This window comes from Epinephelus lanceolatus, chromosome 10 (genome assembly GCF_041903045.1).
Source record: "Epinephelus lanceolatus isolate andai-2023 chromosome 10, ASM4190304v1, whole genome shotgun sequence".
In the NCBI taxonomy this organism is placed as follows: domain Eukaryota; kingdom Metazoa; phylum Chordata; class Actinopteri; order Perciformes; family Serranidae; genus Epinephelus; species Epinephelus lanceolatus.
In genome coordinates this window covers 45,200,163-45,222,500 of record NC_135743.1, presented here as the reverse complement: position 1 = coordinate 45,222,500, position 22,338 = coordinate 45,200,163, and the positions used below count along the sequence as shown (strand labels likewise).

The 22,338-nt window shown below is 42.3% G+C and overlaps 2 protein-coding genes across 3 annotated transcripts in view; both read left to right on the top strand.

The window, feature by feature from the left end:
* The window catches only part of fbl (fibrillarin), a 27,534-nt gene extending 11,220 nt beyond the window's left edge, over positions 1–16,314 (top strand). Inside the window, exons 4-9 of the mRNA XM_033638842.2 lie at positions 1,851–1,945; positions 4,236–4,406; positions 7,195–7,327; positions 10,271–10,383; positions 10,548–10,693; positions 15,081–16,314. Coding sequence (XP_033494733.1) covers positions 1,851–1,945; positions 4,236–4,406; positions 7,195–7,327; positions 10,271–10,383; positions 10,548–10,693; positions 15,081–15,105 — 683 coding nt within the window. The 3' untranslated portion in view covers positions 15,106–16,314. The remainder of the gene's footprint in view (positions 1–1,850; positions 1,946–4,235; positions 4,407–7,194; positions 7,328–10,270; positions 10,384–10,547; positions 10,694–15,080) is intronic.
* Positions 16,315–17,301: 987 nt separating this feature from the next.
* The window catches only part of dyrk1b (dual-specificity tyrosine-(Y)-phosphorylation regulated kinase 1B), a 161,830-nt gene continuing 156,793 nt past the window's right edge, over positions 17,302–22,338 (top strand). The window contains exon 1 of one of the 2 annotated variants that reach the window (XM_033638833.2): positions 17,302–18,190. The gene's annotated coding sequence lies outside the window, so the exon portion shown is untranslated. Of the gene's footprint in view, positions 18,191–18,916; positions 18,937–22,338 lie in introns of those variants that run through there. The other variant, XM_033638834.2, reaches the window with a different exon arrangement.

Below are 22,338 nucleotides of genomic sequence, written 5' to 3'. Positions count from 1 at the left end.
ATGGAACTATTTCGGATATAAAAAAGATGACATCCCCAATGCTCTGTTTTAATCTGGAGTACAGCAATACCAGCAATATTCTTCAATCACAGATGAACCACCTTATTTTAGAGTATTACATGTTAGATCATTGACCTTAGCCTGGATTAATAGAAGGGTATTATATGAATACAATGGTCTCATGGTGAGTCAACCTAATTCTTTCCAAATAGAGCTATTCAAGTCATCTGGTGAAAATTCTTGGATTTTTTAATATCGCAATATATATTGCAAAAAAAAAATTATAACTACTACTACTACTACAACAAATACAACTGTAGCCAGTATCTCACTGTCATTATCCTCATTCATATTTTAAGAAGCTACAAATTCAATTCAGCCACAAAAAAAGCCTGAAAAGATGGAAATCAGAATGGCTGTACAGAGAGTTGTTACATAGCGATGATACACTGTCTCATCTAGTTGCACTGGTGTGAACCAGCAGGTTTGTAGAATGCTGCAGAACGGCGCATTGCAAGTAGTTGCCCTGGCTCGTTTGGCCACAAGTCTTTGGTCTGAACTGGTATTAAGATAAAGTCATGGAATTAAGTTGTCACAGGGCTTGACGCTAACTTTTTTTCCAAGGAGCACATGTGCTCCTAAGTTGAAAAAGTAAGGAACGCACAAAGAACTTTAGGGGCACAATGTAAATTGATCAAATAATGTGTTTTCCGTAATAAACGTGATGCAAATAGACATTTACAAGCAAAATTATTCAATGAATTTGTACACAAAATGTACAGAAAGGTAAAATCATCAAGTTTTGAAAAAGTATTGCAATTTAATTTTGTCTTTAATGTTATCTTATATATATTATCTTTGCAATATGATTATCTTATATAATGTTATTACTATCCTAAAACATTCTCCAGGTCCTCTGAAACTCTGCAGGACTTATTACCACCCTGCCCAGCAGCAGTACCGTGACGAACGGTCCCTAACTGCGGGGAGAACGGAGCAGGCTTCCCTGGAGGTCCGCCACTTTTCCCAGTCCCTCTTCTCCGCCACACTTTGACTTATTCCCGCCCAGCCGACAGCCTGGCCGTGGAGAACGGTCCCTAACCGCGGGGAGAACGGAGCAGACTTCCCCGGAGGTCCGCCGCTTTTCCCGGTCCCTCGTCTCCGCCACACTTTGACTTATTTCCACCCAGCTGACAGCCTGGCCATGGAGAACGGTCCCTAACTGTGGGGAGAACGGAGCAGGCTTCCCCGGAGGTCTGCCGCTTTTCCCGGTCCCTCGTCTCCGCCACACTTTGGCTTATTTCCACCCAGCTGACAGCCTGGCTGTGGAGAACGGTCCCTAACTGTGGGGAGAACGGAGCAGGCTTCCCCGGAGGTCCACCGCTTAACCTGCTCCGTCTCCTCCACACTTTGACTTATTTCCACACTTCCGACAGTGGGACTTACATTCATTGTGCCGACAGTGGCTTGAAAAACCGCCCATAACCCCCATAACCATGGGGGTTATGGGGGTTATGGGTTATGGGCGGGGGTTATGGGCGGGGCACACAGGGAAGAGGGAAGGCGGCTGGAGTTCCTCCAACATTTGCGGTTAGATTATCATATTTTTTTATTGACAAAAATATAGGCTGCTTCGGCTGTTTTTTTTTATGCGCACATGTGCCCCTAAATATTTTTTACAGTTCGCACACACCTATTTTTAGTCGCAAATGCAAGAGAAACGCTCACACTGTCGAGCCCTGTGTCACATTCTTTTGTATCTGTTTTTGTGTGACGAGATTCACCAACAATTTTGAATTGACTCGAATGTCCTCTAGACACTGACCTGTGGTGTGTTTGTGTGTACTCAGGAGTGTTCATCTGCAGAGGAAAGGAGGATGCCCTGGTGACCAAGAACATGGTGGTGGGAGAGTCTGTGTATGGAGAGAAGAGGATCAGTGTGGAGGTGAGACTAGGTACACCAGCACAGTGGTCACAACGTGGAGGTAGCACATCCATCTTGTATTAAGATTATATCTACTGACCCTGCATTGTAATCAAAAACTATTAGTTTGGGTAAATGAGTAAAATTTCTGTCAGCACTGTCCCCTCTAAGCTGTTTTACTGCGCAATTGCACACTTCCCCACCTCTGTGCAGATGACAAAATATCATCAAATATCCCCAACCAGTTTTTACTGTTTTCTTTTCTTTTTTTCCCCCCCTTATATGCGCTGTCTTGTGACTTGAACAGTAAATGCGTACTCCACTGTGGGCGTTTGTCTGTGCAATGAGTGACAGGTGACAGTGAACTGTCAAGTGCAACACACACTGCCGCCATACGCCGCGCTTCAAAACGCTCGCCTCCATTATATTCTGTGAACAAACCCACACCGCCGCCGCGCCGCACCGCTCTGCTTCAGCCCACTGCTCTATTTCCGTCTCAGCAGCCGTAGTATCAACTCCGGTTGCAGCTTTCAAAGGGGTATCTGGATACGTTATTAAGTTTTTCAAATTTTTAATAAGACGATTTTGATAAGAAACTCACCCGTGAAAACCAAATTGTTGTTGCCTCAAAGTTTTTCCTCTTCTTCTTCCCTTACTAGCAGTTGGCAACCGTTGGCAACTAGTGTAGGTACAGCCATTTAGCGGGCTGGGGTGGGAAATACACGTTAGAGTAGGGATGCACCAAAATGAAAATTTGTGGCCGAAGCTGAATAATATTAAACGCTTGGCCGAATACCGAGTACCGAATACCGTTGTTTAGTTTTTCATTAGTTTTTGCAGATGAACCCCCTCCAGATTAGTGTTGTCACGGTACCAAAATTGGATCCCACTGTACGATACCAGTGAAAATATCATGGTTCTGAGTAGTATCAAGATACCACAGTGAAAATGAGGCAGATGTGCATTTTGTCATTTATAAAAAGATAAATCACTTCTCTATAATACATCAATAATATTTCAATGGAATAAATTACTTACTGACTTATTCATACTTCAGAAACAGCATCAATAAGTGATTAACATAGGGGGGATCAAAATAAAATAAATAAAATAAGAATCAACCAGCCACCCTCCTCCCCTGACAAATCCCTTCATAAGTAAAGAACAGTCCCTAAAGTGCGGTGAGGTTTGTGGACCGTTAATGGCTCGTTTCTCCTCTGACACATCACATACCTGTGTTCGGCTGGCTCGGCTGTTCAGGTACTTCTGGGCAGTCTACACGCCAAGAAGAGGATATTATTGGAGCCGACTTCTCCTCGCTGGTAAGCCAATGGCCGCTGTATTTTACAGGAACACATTACTGTCTGTGACCCCGTTCAACCCACAATCGGTGGGATTCGCCTTTCGTTTCTGGTGCTGGTTGAAATCTGTAGGCTGCTCGCACAGCGTGCTGAATGATTTAAGCCTATTTTGCTCGCTCAAAACTATTTTTAGTCGCAAATGCGAGTGCGGTGACGGGCGGGTTGCCACACTGCCGACATTTTAATCCGTCCGTCAAGGCACGCTGTTTGATTGTGTTATCAAAACCGCGCCGCTATTATTCAGCCTTGCTTTTAACTTATTCCACCGAATACCGAATGTGTGTTTTTTTTGCAATATTCAGCCAAATATATTCGGTTACCGAATATTCGGTGCATCCCTAGTTTAGAGGCCTAAAGTGGTTGGCAATTACTATTAGAGTGTTACTTATTTTGTATTCCAAAGAGTTGTTTGCTCTTTGTGTTGCCATTACTCTGAAATGTTTGTGTATTGTCTCCAAGTGACTTTTATGGAGCACATTTTTCTCTTAATTGTTTACATTATGGCAATAAATGCAAAATCTATTTTGCCAAAACAATGTTTTGTTATTGTTAATTGTAACTGACCTAGATATGCAATAGTTCATGTTGTTAAAATAATCTTATTATTAATCTTTATAGTAATATTCACTTGTAATGATATTTGGGGTTGGAGAGGTGATGCCATGGCACCGCCATGTGGATGTAGTGTATATGCGTTAGATGTCGCCCACGGTCGCTCAAGTAGGTGATCAGAGGAGTTGAATGTCTGCTCAGGAGTTTTCAAAATTAGAGGGAACATTGTCTGTCAGTAAAATTTAAGTGTTAAGATCTTTGTCATATGCAAAACGATTTCACACTGTGTCAAATATAAAAACACCTCTGCATCAGTCATAAAGCATTTGCAGTTGTGGTCTTATGAGTTATGGACAGATTTTGTAAAATTATGATTTGTTTTCTTCCTTGTCTGTTAGGAAGGAGAGTCTAAGATTGAATACAGAGCCTGGAATCCATTCCGCTCCAAGCTGGCAGCTGCCATCCTGGGAGGAGTAGACCAGATCCACATCAAGCCTGGAGCAAAGGTCATGTACCTGGGAGCTGCGTCTGGAACCACAGTGTCCCACGTCTCTGACATTGTTGGACCGGTGAGTGCCACATGCTCCTAGTGGATCTCAAAGGTACTGAATTGTCTTTTTAATACATTCCAGTGCAACACATCCACAAATCATCTTATTCACCTTTAAAGCCTTTTCTCACCAATCTCAGGAACTTGAAACTATAATAATTTTACAGTATTAGTCTATTTCTTTTAAATGAGTTAAGCTCAGAATGGCCCAACAACATGGTTCTAATATCTCCAGAACACAGACAGTATCCTCTATCCATTCATAGACAGATATGTGCTGAAAAAATATGAGGTATACAGGAAAATAAATTCAACTTCATTCAAATTTTTCAATCTTAAACTGCCCAAGTACTTGTATTGACATGTCAGTAACTTAACATGTCCTGAAAATAACAATATAAGACAAGTGCAAATAAGACCTGTAGTAATGCCATAAACCTGTAAATACAGGCAGTAGCCTCTTTCACACTGCCTGTTCAAGGTGGGAATATCACAGCATTATGCCCCCTCTCCATGCTGTGTATATAAGGTACAGTTGCAGAATGGGGGCCATTAAAGCTGCCACGGAAGGTAGTAACAGTGCCAAAACAATGTTTGTATAAACAGGACATCCAGCAGAACAGGACCATAGGCAGGATGGGTGTGAAGATTTAAAATGTAGCTGTCAGCAGCTAACTCTAAAAAGACCGACAGCCACATACTGGGGAAAACAGAAGCTCCTTACCTTATTGCGATCCTTACCTAATACTGGTAAACCAGAATCTCCTTACCCTCCGAGCAGAGGACTAGATCAGCTGCCATATAACAGAAATTGCAAATGATTGTTATTGACGTTATGCTTTTTGTTATCGTTTATAAAGTGCTGACGCTGTTGTTAGGGAAGGGTACCGAAACCCCGTGCTAAATAGGGCTGTCAGAACAAACTTCGCTATTCGAAAACAATTCAAATTATTGTAAAAATAAGCATATTTGAAGTTGGAAACTAAGCTTTGAATATTTAAAAAAAAAAAAAAAAAAAAAAAAAAAGGTGCTCTACCGTGCATTAAGAGATGTTTTTTGGGGAAATACATGACTGTCAGAGAAGCCCTGTTTACAAACAGACCTACAATCCATCTCCTCTCTTCTCCTCTCTCTCTTCTCAGTAGAGGGTGCCCTGTCAGCCCTGCACTGACAGTGACAGATCCGAAGTGACACAGCCCGTTTGCTCATGCTTCGGGCTCGTTCAATAGAGTAATTGCAAATAAATATTGTTTTAATGTGTAACTATTGAAATGTTCACAAGGGCTTTCAGAAATTCCTACAATGAAGTGAGGAGGAGCAACACGTCTCCCGCTTGTCAGCTTTTGCATGTGATGCAAAATATTAAAATAACATCGTTATAACACAAAAAATATAAAAATGCGGTGGTAGGCCTAGGCTATAGCCTCTACCAAGGAAAAATTGGAATATTATTCGAATTTTTAACATAAACATTAAAAATTTGAATCTGATTTTGGGGGAAGATTGACGGCCCTAGTACTCAATTAGCCCAGGGGCTAAATTGTCAAAGACCGTAGCATTGATAAGCTCTGGCGGTGTCGGTTCTTTTATCTGTACTTTTACACATTTTGGTTTAATTCATTATCATCCTGCAACCTCTCACCTGCGCTCTCTGCTGGGGCTTACCTCCACATACACGTCACATCCACACACACACCTACATGACACAGTAGTCGTTGAACAGATGAGCAGCCCTGGTGGAAACAAAGTGAAGATAACTTGAAAATTACTTGAGTTGACGGCAGCTATGCTGAAATTAAACCTTAGCGATTAAGAAGCCAAAAATTTATCAATACATTTGTTCAGCAAACATGAACATGTAAACATGTAGACAGCGATATTCAATATGCTCTGTCAGCAGTCTCATCTACCGCCACTAACGTTATGTTTTACCCTCTAGTTTAGACAGCAAGCTAGTTCTGCTGATAGCTAATTGTTACTAATAAACTAAGTTAGTCTACATGCAGACAGCTGTCATTTTAGCTTGACACTTTGGCCAAATACTGTAAAACTAAGCTGCTGGCTGACCCAAACAGCCCCTCTTCTCTACCAGCGCTAATGTTACCTGCATGCAGGGAATCACATCAGCACAGGGGGAGTAGGACAGAGGACAGGAGGGCTGGCTGATAAATACTAAACTCAACTCGGTATTGTCACTTCAGGAATATTATTTATATAGTGACATTACTGTTGCTGCTCTAGAAACAACAATTTGTTTAATTTAAAGAATTCAACAATCCTGTTTTGAATTTATTCTTTTCAAATCAATATATTCAGTACCAAAAAAGCACTGCATTGATAAGGAGTATCAATACAAGTAGTAATATTGATAAAATCTTAACGATACCCATCCCTAGTTGTGGTACATGTCAAACCCTTCACGCCTCTTTTGGTTGCTCAATGCCATAATGGTGTTTATAATCACACACTGGAGCGTAATATGCCACTGTTGTTCGGTGCTGTGAAAAAATGCGAAGCAGGCATAAAGAAGGGACTTTGTAGCAGATCTACAGCGTCATCTCTGTGTAAAAAGGGCTAATGAAAGCTGAGCAAGAACAGCCAAAAGTTCTGTGTTAAGATTATTTTCTATAGCCTCAGCAAACCCCTCCACAACACTTGAAATTCACCTTGATGTAACATGAACAACATGTAACAGCTGAGCCTCACATTAGTTTAACAATGACTTAGTGTTGCATTCCACAGGGTAAGTAAAATATATTCATGTAATGACCCTTTAAAAAGTTACATTGAAATGTTGTTTGTTACAGGAAGGGCTGGTCTACGCTGTGGAGTTTTCCCATCGATCTGGTCGTGATCTTCTTAATGTGGCAAAGAAACGCACCAACATCATTCCAATCATCGAAGATGCCCGCCACCCACACAAATATCGCATGCTGGTTGGTAGGTAGTCCTGAGCCCCAGCAGGAACATGGCATGGCTGGAGGAAGACGTGGAGCTGCCATGGTGCCGGTCTATTCTTAACAAATGACTGAACAATGAAAAAACTTTTTACCACATTACCTATGTCTAGGGTGACCATATTTTGATTTCCAAAAAAGAGGACACTTGGCCCGGCCACGACATGGCCTACTTAAATGATACTCGCAGTTTACTCAAAGATGCCTTATCATTTAAAATTATATGTATGGATAGAAAATTCAGTTATATTACAAAATAATATCTCTCAAAGACAGAAATTCAGATAGGCCCCAATAGGGGACACATACACACACTAGAGTGTGGCAATCTGAGCCCGACGGTACCCGACGGGTCGGGCCGGGTTTGGTCAAAAATGTAGCTATAAATTGTATTCGGGCTCGGGTCGGATTTGGTCAGCTCTCAGTGAAAATGTAGTGTAAAAATAAATAAAATCCTATTGTCCGCACTCTAACACACACACACAAACACACGGAAAACCGGACATTATCATCAGTTCAATCAAAAACGCCCCGGACGGGACGTGAAAAGTGGACATGTCCGGGCAAAAGAGGACGTTTGGTTAGCCTACTTATGTCACAAACTGGCTTAGTGAATGCGACAAGTAGGGAGTCCACACAAAAGATTTAGGTAAAACAAGCATAATTTATCAAACTAAAGTGAACTTAAATAACCAATGGAGTAGGTATGTCAGCAAAATCAGTAATGAAAGCCACGCATGGATGTGTGTCGTGTGCTGTGGAGGTGTTGTAGGTGCAAACCAAAAACAGTGATACCAGGTGGATGTCTGCTGCAGGAAGGGAGAGAGCAGGTGAAAACCCCCCCGTTACAGTCAAGCTTCAACCTTGAGATCTGGAACACAAAACATCAACGTTTGAAACAATACAACATGAAGAGAAATAACATTTCCCACTTTTGACGTGAAGTCTACCAAGTGTCCCCCTTTACACTGGGCTAGCCATCACACAAACACAATTTCATATGAACAGTGACCTACACCTCAGCCCACCACCAGCCACCTTAACAGATCCAATCCCTCACCCATCAACCTTGGATCCAGAGCAGGGCTGCAGCTATCAATTCTCTTCGTAATCCAATATTCTATTTATTATTCTGGCGATTAATCGAGTAATCTGATAAGAAATACTGCATGTTTCCATTAAATTACTCAAGCTTCATTTAAGGGTGATAGTAATATATAAAAGAGAAAATAAAAGTCTGGAATTAGATAAATGAGCAACAAATTTGTTCTTGCTCAGTTGAACATGTTGCAACCTTCTACACAAAGCTGTCAAAGTGACTCTCCGACTTAAGAGTATGATTGATTGAATTTTTTTATTGATATTTATTACTGACCCTACTGACTGCAGTCCAAATTAATATACCTGCTGTATTCGATTTGTGCATTTAGGCTCCATTTTCAACTGTGTGTGTCTGAGAGTGATTGACGGGGTGCATGCGTCAGTGAGTGTGTGAATGAGTGAGTAAGGGGTGGGTGTGTTAATGTGTGTGACTAATGCCTGTTATACACTACACGATATCAGCCCTATTCTAGCCTGATGCAGGGACGTACGATGTCGGCATGAATCATGGATTTTAAGATTTCCTCTAGGGATGTTACCACACAGAGTAAAAAGGGAAAAATTGTGGTGTGAAACAGCAGAAGCACTTTAGCAACCCGGCGAGTACTGCAATTACTGTCAAGCTAGCAAAGAATGTTATTTCGTCATAATGGAGACCAACATAAAGTAAGAAAATTAAAAGCAGAGGCTACCAGCTTCATTTGAAACAGACTACTTTATAAACGGGCCATTATTCATTATTCCCTCAGTATTTTTCTATTTTTACTTTTGATCCACTCCCATTTGCCTTGATAGAGTTAATGCATCGTGCCGTCATTTCAAACTCAACACTTCCTGTATCTGTTTCAAATTAAAAGCCCCTTATAACTTCGGTTGAGAGAATCCCTTCATTTTCTAAATAGGCTTTTATTGTGAGACATTTGCAGGAACTTGTGGAGGATTCAGTGACTTGTATGTTTGCGTAAGGTACTTCAAATGTAGCTCCTGCCATCTGCTGGCACTTTTTTACATTACTACAATAACATTTTGGTAGGCACATGAACAGACACAGTGACTGAAATAATACTAAAAGTAATAAAAATAGGACAAGAATGACCCAATGACATCACACACGTCGTGAAAGACGACCGGGGATAATTGGTGTGGACTCGAAGCATACACTGAATGTTTTCTACTTAGATGTTGTAGCATTGAGGACGTGCTATTGTGGTAGGCTAACTCAGTTTTGCAATACACACTGAACTGTTTTCTTTTTGTTTTACCTTGTAATGATCCCTCACTCTTGACACTTTCTGGCATTTTCTTTGGGATGTCTCGCTCTTTTCTTGTCCCTCTTCCTCCATAGTTTTTCAATCCGCGCTTCACACCACATTACAGCTGCAAATTTTTTGCCTTTATTAGATAGGACAGTTAAGCGTGAAGGGAGGAGAGAGAGAGGGGAAATGACATGCAGCAAAGGGCCACAGGCTGGAGTCGAACCCAGGCTGCTGCGGCAACACCCTTGTACATGGGGCACCCTTGTACATGGGGCACCTGCCCACAAAGCCCCCCCGTTACAAAAGCTTTGATTGAAAATTCGTACCCACCTCAAAATGCAGAATTGCTTTTTCCAGAAAATCAGGAATTGAGTATAGATAATAATTCACACTTGAACTTAGTAACTAACATTATCGTCATGTCACTTGACAGATCTGCCTCTTGTTGCCAAAGGCAATGGACAGTGAGGAAAAAGCCTGATGCAGTTTTTGGGCTCATCTCCAATATGAAGTCAGACTGGATGCGCTGCAACATAATGTCCAGACAGTAATGGTGTGTCCTTCTCCAGGTATGGTAGATGTGATATTTGCTGATGTTGCCCAGCCTGACCAGACGAGGATTGTTGCTTTGAACGCTCACAACTTCCTGAAGAACGGAGGACACTTTGTTATCTCCATCAAGGTACATTGATGGCTCATTGACAAATAGCAGCCCTTCAGCCTTTAACATAGTGTACTATCAAGAGATAACTCCAGTTATGTGTGACTTCTGATCACTTTGTTCATATTGCTTGTACTGTCAGCTGTGTAGATTGATGTGTTTTTTTTTTTTTTGTTGTTCCTCAGGCTAACTGTATAGACTCAACAGCAGCTGCAGAGGCAGTGTTTGCCTCCGAAGTAAAGAAGATGAGTGCTGAGAACATGAAACCTCAGGAGCAGCTCACACTGGAGCCCTATGAGAGAGACCATGCTGTGGTGGTGGGCATTTACAGGTACACCAACATCAGACCGCTCTCCCTGACCAGCTCATGTATGGGTCTTCATTAGACCACTGCAGAGTTCTAGGGAAGGCAAATTCTTCTAAATGACGTACAAATATGCAGTAAAATAATCAACTGCACAAGTATCCACCCCCCTCTCGATGCCACAGCTATAGGGCTTTCCATACACATACTGTGTATGGATGATGTGCATCTTCATTACAACAGGGTTACCTGCTTGAGGGTGTTTCTTTAGGTGATAATAGTTTGTCTTAAGTTGATGACGTCTAGAAGCAGCGGGCTGATCCACAGCTAAAGTCCCACAGTTACCTTTTTGCAAGTATTTTTCCATCACACAGCAGGGCAGGTAAAAGAAGTTTACCTGTTAGAAGTGAGCTGTTTGCAGAGGTGCAGTAAGAGCCTGTTGTCTGCCGCACTTAATCAAAAGGCTTAGACACATCAATCCAACTTCAGTGAACTAGCAGTGACGAAAGCCCCCTGCTGCGTTGCCAAACGTCGCCAGACCTCGGCCAAAAAGTTGCACATGAACACAGCAAAGACTTCAGCTGACGGCCAACCAGCACATACATTCTGTGCCTGCATGAAAGGAAAAAACTCTCCACACCAGCAGACTGCGGGAGTCTGTAATTGTCATCCAAAAAGGCAAACTGGAAACTGTCATGATGCTAGTTAGGAGATTAACAACACAATCCAATGCTGAAGGAACAGAGCATATTTACTGTGTGCCATTGAACAATAAGACAAACCATCAGGAAACGTTTTGGCGTAAGAGCTCAGTGTGTAAACAAAAATAATCTGACTTCATGTAACTTGACTTTAGGGCAACAGTGCGGGACACACTGCAACAAATAGTGACAGATGCTCACCAATGGCCAAACATTGACAGCCTGATGTGTCAGAGGCTTTAGGTGTAACACGACCAATCAAAGGCCTTAGTGGGACTGTCTTTCCAAACATGAAAAGTTAAATCCCTTTTCTTCTGTGGTAGCTATAGACTTTTCTACCTCACTCAGGGTTTTTCCCAGGCCATATGTATCTAGATAATTATTTGGACTATTTCCATTTGTATGAGTTTTGACTAGAACGATGCTTACTTTTTTGTGAGGTGCCAACACATGTTTTGCAAATTGATGTATTTCAGCAAATGACGACGTTGATGAATCACTCTAGTAAACTAGGACTTACATGTGGTATTAAATTCAAATTATAAATGTCTGCCACAACTCTCTTATTGGGAGGACCATAATTAACGTTTGTTAGTCATGGTAAATCTAAAGGTATGTAATGTTTTCCTGATTAACAAAAGTGGTCCAGTAGGCCCCTCGCATTCCATGCCAGCTCCAAGCTAGCGAGCTGGACATCTTGCCATTAAAATTTTGAGAATAGGTTGAGATTGTTTGGCTCCAGGACCTCTAATCATTTGCTTTACCAGATAAAACTGTAAGACTCTGAACGCCAGCTATCTTGAGGGAAACTTCAGAGGGAACCAGCTACTAGATGGTTTGATTGGTCTTTAGCCCCTGTAGCCAGGTCAGACAATAGATTTGCACATCAGAGCTGCTACGGGCCTCCACCAGAGTTTCCTCTGGCTTCGCCCTGCCCAGATGTAGTTCAAAATCTTCCGTTTTTTTTTTTTCCCCCTTTTTAAATACTTGCTTGTTCCTTCATATCATTCTGTGTGTCCCCTCTCAATTAGGAGGTTCAGGTCGATGGATGAGAGGAGCAGCTGCTGTGATTGAATGTATACTTTTAGATCCATCAGAATGAAGGGTTAACTTTTACTTTCAATGCGCCTGACATCCGCTGCTGCATCTTTGCCCTGAGTGTACCCTGTGCTCTGACAGTGTGGTGATATAAATAACAGAACGGTATATTGTATATATTCCAGTAGTGCTCCTAATAAACGGTCCAGCTTCAAAAATAGAAAATCCGTTTGTGGCGGCAGATTTTTAAAGCATGGTGGGCCGCCAAGAATAAATCAATGTGTGGGAAACCCTGGGTATGTGTATCTCTAAGTGTTTCATTGTCATTTCATCCATACCTCACTGGTAATTGCTGCCATTGTTTGTTTGTTTTTTCTTTTCAATAAATGTAGGACTAATTTGCCCAGTATTGACAGTTCTTCAGCTGTGGTGAAATGCAAACAAGAATGTGCCAAATAATATTGAATAAATGTCCATGGTTTCTTTTGGTTGAAAAAGAGTATTAAATTACAGCTTGAGTTGAATATAGCAGCTCTGTCAGCACCTGCTTTCAGCTGCTGTGTTCAATACAGCTCCATCTGCTGAAAAGTTAAACGGGCAGTTTTTATTGACAGTGTAGTAGCATGGTGTCATTAGAGGACACACAACCTATGCTACCAAGCTGGGCTGATGGCTTTTTTTTCATAGCTTAGCTTGCTGCATTTCTCTGGGGATAGCTTCAATGTAGTGAAACACATTTTCGGCTGCTGTTTTTTGAGTCCGCTAGGTAACAGCTACTTTTTAGATCTTGCGCAGTTTGTTACTCGCATAACAGGTCATAAAAACGTCACACCCACCCTGCTCACAGTCCTGTCCTGCCAGCTGTCCTGTTTATACAGACGGTTTTGGCTGAGTTACCACCTCCCGTGGTGGCTGGAAGGCGAGACCACTCGCCCCCCATTCCGCAACTGTACCTTACATACAGCATGGCGAGATGGCTTTGATATTCCCGTCTTGAACAGGAAGTGCAAAAGGGGCTTTAGTGTTCCCTTTCAAATAGTTTGACTAAACTTGGGGTTTGTTTCCAGCCTTGTAGTATTCACTACATTCAGACGCGTCACGTCAATAGAAACTGAGGGGGCACGTTCCCCCTCAGATTTGAGGTATGATTTTTTTATTTTTTTTTCCAACCAATTTTATTTTACTTACTTTACCTTGCTTATTATTTTACCATCTAGCTATGATCAGTGGTCATATTGAGTGAAATGTATTCTAAATAATCTCCTTCATCTCAGGCCCATTTAGTGGCTGTAACTTGCATAAAATGCATAAATGGTTATTTACGCATTATTTATTAGGATTTAGGGGAGATTTCCTGTCAGTAGTGATCACACACGGCAACAGAGCAACCATCTTGATAATAAACGATCTTTGGCCGATCATGTGACCGCTCACAGCTTTCCCATTGGATTTTAGCCACCCGGGTCTCCCATTGGACAGCCGATCTTACCGGCTTGACATCTAGGCTTCCGGGTAAGCTATAAACACACTGATGGGATCGATGTAAAGGCTGAAATGTCCTGCTTTCATTAAAAAAAAGAATTATGTCGCTCTTATTTTCCGTTCCGGAAATAGATGCGAAAAAGTACGACTATACCCCCCCCTCCCTGGGTATCGCCGGCGATGACGGCGATCTAACCTAAGGGTTAACGTTAGCCTATAATGTCTGGACTGTAACGTTTGCCTGACTAATCAGCTACTAGTAGCCTAGGGAGTATCCATGGAAGTATCAGAAAAACTTGGGACGGGATTTATTTTGGTGTATCTGTGTTTCAACGTTAGGCCGCCTAACAAGATGGGTGAGTATGTATGATTGTGTCCTTTTTTATTGCCTTGGCACGCCGTTGCCAATAACATTGGCTATCGTTATCTACGTCATGTTACGTTTTGCTGTCAGTAGTGGGAACCGGCCTGGGTTCACATTTGTGTGTATTAACGTTAGTGTGTAGCCAAATATTTTATGCAATACAATAAGCTTAGCTATGTTTGCAATATTTTCCTAGCTGCTAGGGTTTGTTTGAGAAAAACTCCTTTCCTCCTTACACAAAATAGTTTACATGGCAAGGTGTAGATGCGTTAAGTAAGTGTGTGTGTGTGTGTGTGTGTGTGTGTCTGGACGGGGGGGGGGTCGGCTTTGAGTTTGGGCCCTATCCAACCTCAAGGCGTTGTGCAAGCAGGGGCCCAAAATAAGTGATTTGAGGGCATCCCCCCAAAAAATTTGTGCGTGCGCATAGCGCACGAACCCAATCCACTGTGCCCCCTCACATTTTGGGGTTGCATGATGCCCCTGACTACATTAGTTCCACTGCATCTCTAGGTAAACTGTAGTAATGTGGGATGGTGTTAAATCCAGGTTGTGAGTAAAGTGACCTGTGTTGGATGAAAATCAGCAGGCAGCACATTAACAAGGTGAATTTGGTAAACAGGAGCAAATGATCACGGTACTGCACCAGAGCTCCATGATCCATGGGATTGTGAGGTTTAGTCAAGTTTCCCCTCTCTACTAATGTTTCCAGGGTTGAGTTATGGTTACAGGTTGACGCATACGTCCCAAACAGTAGCAGTCAGCCCGACATACATTGTGCCTGCTCTTTTTCACATATTGTGGTAACGTCCTCTTTTCCTTCTCTCCTCAGACCTCCACCGAAACAGAAGAAATGAAGTGTAGAAGAAGACTCAAGGAAACTGATTACCATGTTCAACCACCACCTTACTTTTTATACTTTCAGTGTTGTCCATTGCCCTCCTCTCAACTTCTGCCTGCATGTCATGCCATGAAAGCATGACGCGCAAACATTTGTCTGATTTTCCTTTATTTTGAGTCCGCTGACAGTTAACTGACCAAACACCCAACTTTTAGAGAGTCTTTACTGAGAAGGATGGGAGCAGATTATATGACATCTGGGGCCATTTCAGCCATAGGTTGTCACCTGAGCAGGGTAAATCATGACAATGGTACAAGTAGTATGATTTAAAAGGTTCACATCTGTTTTGACCACACTCATTTATGTTATGTTATGCACAAGTGATGCGTATATCCAACTGAATATCAGGTCTGTGCAACTACACACCATTAAGACTATAGGAAAATAAACAAGTCATCAAGTGTTAAATATTCAGTCCTGTGTAGTGTGTTCCCAGCCTTAGATGAGTTGGGAGGGATTTTTTTTTAATTCACCTGCCCCTTTGTTGTGAATAAGTTACTTTCTACCCTGAGGAGTATTTCAACAGATGAGATGAACTTAATATGAAGGGCTTTGTTGAAAGACCTATATGCAGTTACAGAAGTTTGAGTAATTGTTTTGATTTTGGCTCCAGTTAGCTTTTTTTTTGTTTTGCCACTACCTTTGTATCAGTATTTATCGCTCCCAATTCTATTCTTTCTGATTTTTTTTTTTTTTTTAAATGACATTTTTCTGGTTCTCTGCTCTTCTGATTACTGCCTTTATTGGGATGCTTCGTACTCCAGATAGCACAATCCCATATTTGGAGGGATTTTCCAACTATCCACACACCATACACCTCAGATGGCTAGTATTTTAAGTGAACAAGTTATCTGTCACAACTTATGTACGGTAAAATCTACTTTGTCTCCATGTTGTGTGTATTTATTGCACAGTACCCACACTTTGTAGACTCTGGAACCCTTGATGCTGAGCTGTTTAGTGGTGAGGTGGTAACTTTGATCGTGTGTGTACAGACCAATATAGATGGTGACTTTTTCACTGACTTGTAATTTGATTGTAGTATAGCTTTTGTGTTGGCAGAATATAAGGCAGAATGGTTGTACAATGCAACAAATTATGCTTATATATTTGTTTTTGACACAACCAGGAACTTTCTTTTATTAAAAATGTTTGATTCTTGTTATTGATTTTATTGTCTTTGACTAAGTAACCACATATAGCTATCAACAAAATGGGGAGATTTACCTTTGCACTGTACACAAACTTTTGCCATTTTATCAAACATTCATTCCGACCATTTGTTGTTTCTTAAAAGCACTGAATGCCCTTCTGTTAGGGACTGCTCTTTACTTAGTAGAGGGGGCTGTCTGGCAGAAAATGAATGACCCTCCCTCCACCATAAATAAGTTATTAGAGCCTTACAACTTGCCCTTTGATGTTTGAAAGTTAAAAGGTTTCAGATGAAACCTGGAGTTAATAAAGGCCTCGGTTTATCACTCTTGTTGTGCATGCTAGTTCGTGCTTACGAGATTCTTTTTGGTTAAATTTTAAATGAGATGATAGTGACTGATGAAATATCACTATTTTAAAGTCAGATTTAGTTACGGTTTTTGTTCTAACTGAAGTAGTCATTGCACTTGATGTGTCCCAAGTACTGTCGGAAATTTGATAGTCCATAAATATTTTTTTATTTTTTTAAAGAAAACTTAAATGCGGACAGGCTTGGAAGACATGTTTTCATTAAAATACAAAACACAACCACCACTTAAATCTGTATGCCCCTCCCCTAAACCTAAATTAAAAGACAAGTCCCTCCCCAATGCATAAAAAAATATTTAACATGCCTCCCCTTCTTTGCACCACTCAGTCCTCCCTTGTAAGTAACAAACAGTACCATAAAGGATAAATTTCCACAAGTGACAGGGCCAGTTCAGGTGGTTCTTTAATAGTGCAGCACCATTATCTCCATCTCAGATAATGGCTAGATGTCCTACTGGTATCAATAAAGTCCAAATTTACAACTAAGCTTATGGCTGCAGTCCTCCAATCGGGGAAGACTGACTGTTCTAGATAGCAGTAGTTAAATTTCAGTTCAGTGAGTTATTAAAATCAATCGGGTTCCATACACGCTGCCAGCTTGAGCCAAAGCCGCCTCCTCGTGTCTACGGAGCGTGTACACAAATGCTTCCATGTGAGCTCGGATAGGTTTTTGGCCAGACGAAAACGAAAGACTACCTAATTTAAAGACTTATGAAAGTGATTGTCCGCGGTGGATTTGTTTTGGCAGCCATTTTGTGGGAATTTTGTCTGGAGCGCGCCGGGCCGTACTTGCCTGGTGTCGGGAGTGCGCTCTCAATGCAGCCCCTCTCCTTTGACCGATATTAACATCACGGAGGGGCTGGCCAGCACAGAGCTAGCTGTAGCTGTGCCTGCTAAAATATATTTAGATCGTAGCGTCTGCCTGTATTGTCTAGCGGCCAGTCGGCTGGCCGTTGTCCACCAAGCAGACTGCAGTGTGTGGACTGTCTTCCTCCAAATTACAATGGCAGTGTTTTATTAGACAGCTAGCATGCTAGCTAATAGCTAGCTAGCTAGCTAGCTAATGTTAGCTTCTTGCCTTTAAATTAATTTAAAAAGCTGACGGGCTTGCTAATCCACCTGCCCAACGCTGTAATTGTAAGGTAGCATCTTTTACACGCGAGAATAAATGTGGGACAGGTATATTAAGTTTGCTTAATAGAGAGAAGACTGAGTTCGAGGTGTCCGTTGATGAGGCGGCGGGCTGCCCACCTCCCCTTAGGCACGGCTAGCTGAGCTGCACCGGCAATTAGTCCCCATCGACAACCCGCTCTGTGAGCTCCGGAGAATAAGGCAATTTTACTGGAAACTAATCTCACCGGGATTTAATCGGCAAATAATTTTACAACACATTATTGGGATTTCTACTGTGGAAGAGGGACGACTGACCCGGGGGAGGGGGCTCGGTTCGTGTGGACAGAGGGAGAAAGGGGTTCCGAACATGGCTGCTCCGCGGAACTTGGTTCGACACACCGCCTGAGGTAAGAAACAGCCTGTCGGCGTTGTCTTTTTTTATATTCATGTATGAATATGGAGCTAGTTGGTTCTTTTCTCTAATACGTGTATGTCAGAGGGGTGACAGTCAATCAGTGGTTACAGTGCTTGGTAGCATAATGTTAACGATACCCCTTCCTCTCTACATTATTCGCTCCTGTCACCCGGCCTCGTGTCCCAATTCCTCTGCCACCGGTCAGATGGCTAATGGGGCAGGCAGGCTCCAAATCGGTGGGTTAACGCCGGCGTCGAACAATGGATCGTGTTAAACAGTTAAGGCTTGGCTGTCGTTGCTACTGTAGCTGAGACGTGTATTATTATGATGGACCACATAACGTTAACGTTAGCCGTCTTAGTAGCATGCAATGTCCTCTAAGTCTTCGTTAGCGTTATCACCCACACCCCCCCGGTCCTTCTAGTTTACGTTATAACTGTGTTTCTAACAGCTCACCATCTGGCGAGTTTACCAGGTGTTGGGTTGGTCATAAAGAGGCTAACGATTGATGCGATTATCTGTGTGTGTGTGTGTGTGTGTGTGTGTGTGTGTGTGTGGGTGGGTGGGTGGGTGTGTGTATCTAGGCAAGCTTCAGTAGCGGTGGTATCGCGACCTGCCTTGAGTTAACGCACGACACCAGGTAGAAAGGGAGAGGATGCCGGTGGACTGAGGGGGAGATGGGAAATGAATGGATGTGTTGGAACATAATCGAGACGTGTTGATATCATCTAGTATAAAGTAGGTGGTTCTGTCATGATGTGGCGTGTGGATTGTGATGGTTTTAGGTATCATAGCAGCCAGCCAGCAACCCCAGACTGTCCTCTGCAGATCTGCAGCATTCATCTGCTATAGCAGCTAATGCTAGCCGCTAGCTTAGCTACCGCATCAGCCCCAGCCCCTACCCTGCCCTAGAGTGGAGGGACACGGACACTCAGTTGCCGGGCAATGGCTGCTCCTAGGAAGGGAGCAGGAATATGATGTGACCAGTGCTGACACACAGCTGGAAGACAGCTTGACATCAGTGTCTGCTTACATATGGGTCGCTGTAGTCCCTTTGGTCGTTGTCAACAGAAAATGTGGTCTAAAATAGTTGCTGATTTAACTAAGGTTTGACAAACGACGTGCTCCCTCCCTCATCTCGCTTAAGTTGGGGCTACAGCTTTTCTTATGGTGAACCCATGAGTCTCAAAATGGACATTGCTTCCCAACCACTTCTGCTTCTTTTCATTCATTCTTTATCTTCTCAAATCATGTCTGGGTAATACTGAACCACTAGTATGCATGATTGTTAGTCACTTGACTACATCCCCCAAAAAGGCTACATATAAGCCATGATGAAACATTTCAGATGGGTAAAAGGTCAGATTTCCTCAGGTTGAAGCTTCAGTCAGAAGTGTCTTAAAGACCAGTGAGGACATGCCTACTCAATGTATGAGCCTTCGGTGGAGTTGGACTTGTGTTCCAGGTAGTTGCAATTCCATTGAGCTACACCAGACTTAATGGATGTTGTTTTTGTGTGTTTACTATGTATGTTCCCAGAAAAACTAGTAAAGACAAAGTTGCACTATCACTGATGCTGACTGCTCGTAAAGGTACTGAGCTCTGTTCATCAAAAAACAAACTATTTCGGCTGAACCTGCTGCTTGGTTTCAGTCAGCCACCAGTAGATGTAAGTGGGAAGGCACCTGTGCCCAGTTGGCAGATTAGCCCCTTCCAGCAACATTGTCAGTGTGCCACAATCGCTTAATCACCACCACCACTCCGAGCATGTATGAACACTAATATTTCTGTGATTACATTTACCATCTGTAGCTGTCACCACATTCAGATAGAAAATGGCATAAAGCAGCAATGCCACAATATCAGGAAACTTTAATTTCATTTCAATGTAAAATGAACTTTTTGGTGTTTATATTAGAAGATGCTGTGACTTGTATCTTGCATGTTGTGGTAAAAGAACTTATTGTAGCATATCATTTGAAATACAGCAATGTATATTCAAATCAAATCAAATCAACTTTATTTATATGGCACTTTTCATAAGACACATGAAGTGCCTCACAGAGGTTAAAAACAAAAAAGATCCAAAACAGAAAACAAAAAGAAAAGAGAAAACTCAACCCTCCCACTCCACATAGATACATAAATATACACATACGCGCACACACACACACACACACACACACACACACACACACACACTAGCTATCACTAAAGAGACATGGCTGAGCACCAAGACCCAAGGCAAGGAAAAAGCCACCTCGGGGGCTGTCCACACTGAGAGGGCCCATGGTCCACCATAGACATATATACATAGACGCCGCATCGAGCGCTGAGCTGTACGTCAACGTCGCCGCCATATTGGATGTGACAAGGCTGCGCTGTAAACTAATAGAAGTGAATGGACTTAATTTCATAAAGCGCCTTTCTTCAAAGAAATTAACGTTAATGCCTCTCGTTTATTCATTCACACACACACTAATATACTTGGGAAACAGTTAGGCACCAAAAACAATGTATTTGATCTTCTCAGATGGCTAAGATAAGAACTTTATTGATCCCACACAGGAGTAATTCACCTTACATCAGCTATAGAGAACAAGGTAGATATGTGTATGTACACATACGTATATATATATATATGTGTGTGTGTGTGTGTGTGTGTGTGTGTATACAGTACAGGCCAAAAGTTTGGACACACCTTCTCATTCAATGCGTTTTCTTTATTTTCATGACTATTTACATTGTAGATTCTCACTGAAGGCATCAAAACTATGAATGAACACGTGGAGTTATGTACTTAACAAAAAAAGGTGAAATAACTGAAAACATGTTTTATATTCTAGTTTCTTCAAAATAGCCACCCTTTGCTCTGATTACTGCTTTGCACACTCTTGGCATTCTCTCGATGAGCTTCAAGAGGTAGTCACCTGAAATGGTTTTCCAACAGTCTTGAAGGAGTTCCCAGAGGTGTTTAGCACTTGTTGGCCCCTTTGCCTTCACTCTGCGGTCCAGCTCACCCCAAACCATCTGGATTGGGTTCAGGTCCGGTGACTGTGGAGGCCAGGTCATCTGCCGCAGCACTCCATCACTCTCCTTCTTGGTCAAATAACCCTTACACAGCCTGGAGGTGTGTTTGGGGTCATTGTCCTGTTGAAAAATAAATGATCGTCCAACTAAACGCAAACCGGATGGGATGGCATGTCGCTGCAGGATGCTGTGGTAGCCATGCTGGTTCAGTGTGCCTTCAATTTTGAATAAATCCCCAACAGTGTCACCAGCAAAACACCCCCACACCATCACACCTCCTCCTCCATGCTTCACAGTGGGAACCAGGCATGTGGAATCCATCCGTTCACCTTTTCTGCGTCTCACAAAGACACAGCGGTTGGAACCAAAGATCTCAAATTTGGACTCATCAGACCAAAGCACAGATTTCCACTGGTCTAATGTCCATTCCTTGTGTTTCTTGGCCCAAACAAATCTCTTCTGCTTGTTGCCTCTCCTTAGCAGTGGTTTTCTAGCAGCTATTTGACCATGAAGGCCTGATTGGCGCAGTCTCCTCTTAACAGTTGTTCTAGAGATGGGTCTGCTGCTAGAACTCTGTGTGGCATTCATCTGGTCTCTGATCTGAGCTGCTGTTAACTTGCGATTTCTGAGGCTGGTGACTCGGATGAACTTATCCTCAGAAGCAGAGGTGACTCTTGGTCTTCCTTTCCTGGGTCGGTCCTCATGTGTGCCAGTTTCGTTGTAGCGCTTGATGGTTTTTGCGACTCCACTTGGGGACACATTTAAAGTTTTTGCAATTTTCCGGACTGACTGACCTTCATTTCTTAAAGTAATGATGGCCACTGGTTTTTCTTTAGTTAGCTGATTGGTTCTTGCCATAATATGAATTTTAACAGTTGTCCAATAGGGCTGTCGGCTGTGTATTAACCTGACTTCTGCACAACACAACTGATGGTCCCAACCCCATTGATAAAGCAAGAAATTCCACTAATTAACCCTGATAAGGCACACCTGTGAAGTGGAAACCATTTCAGGTGACTACCTCTTGAAGCTCATGGAGAGAATGCCAAGAGTGTGCAAAGCAGTAATCAGAGCAAAGGGTGGCTATTTTGAAGAAACTAGAATATAAAA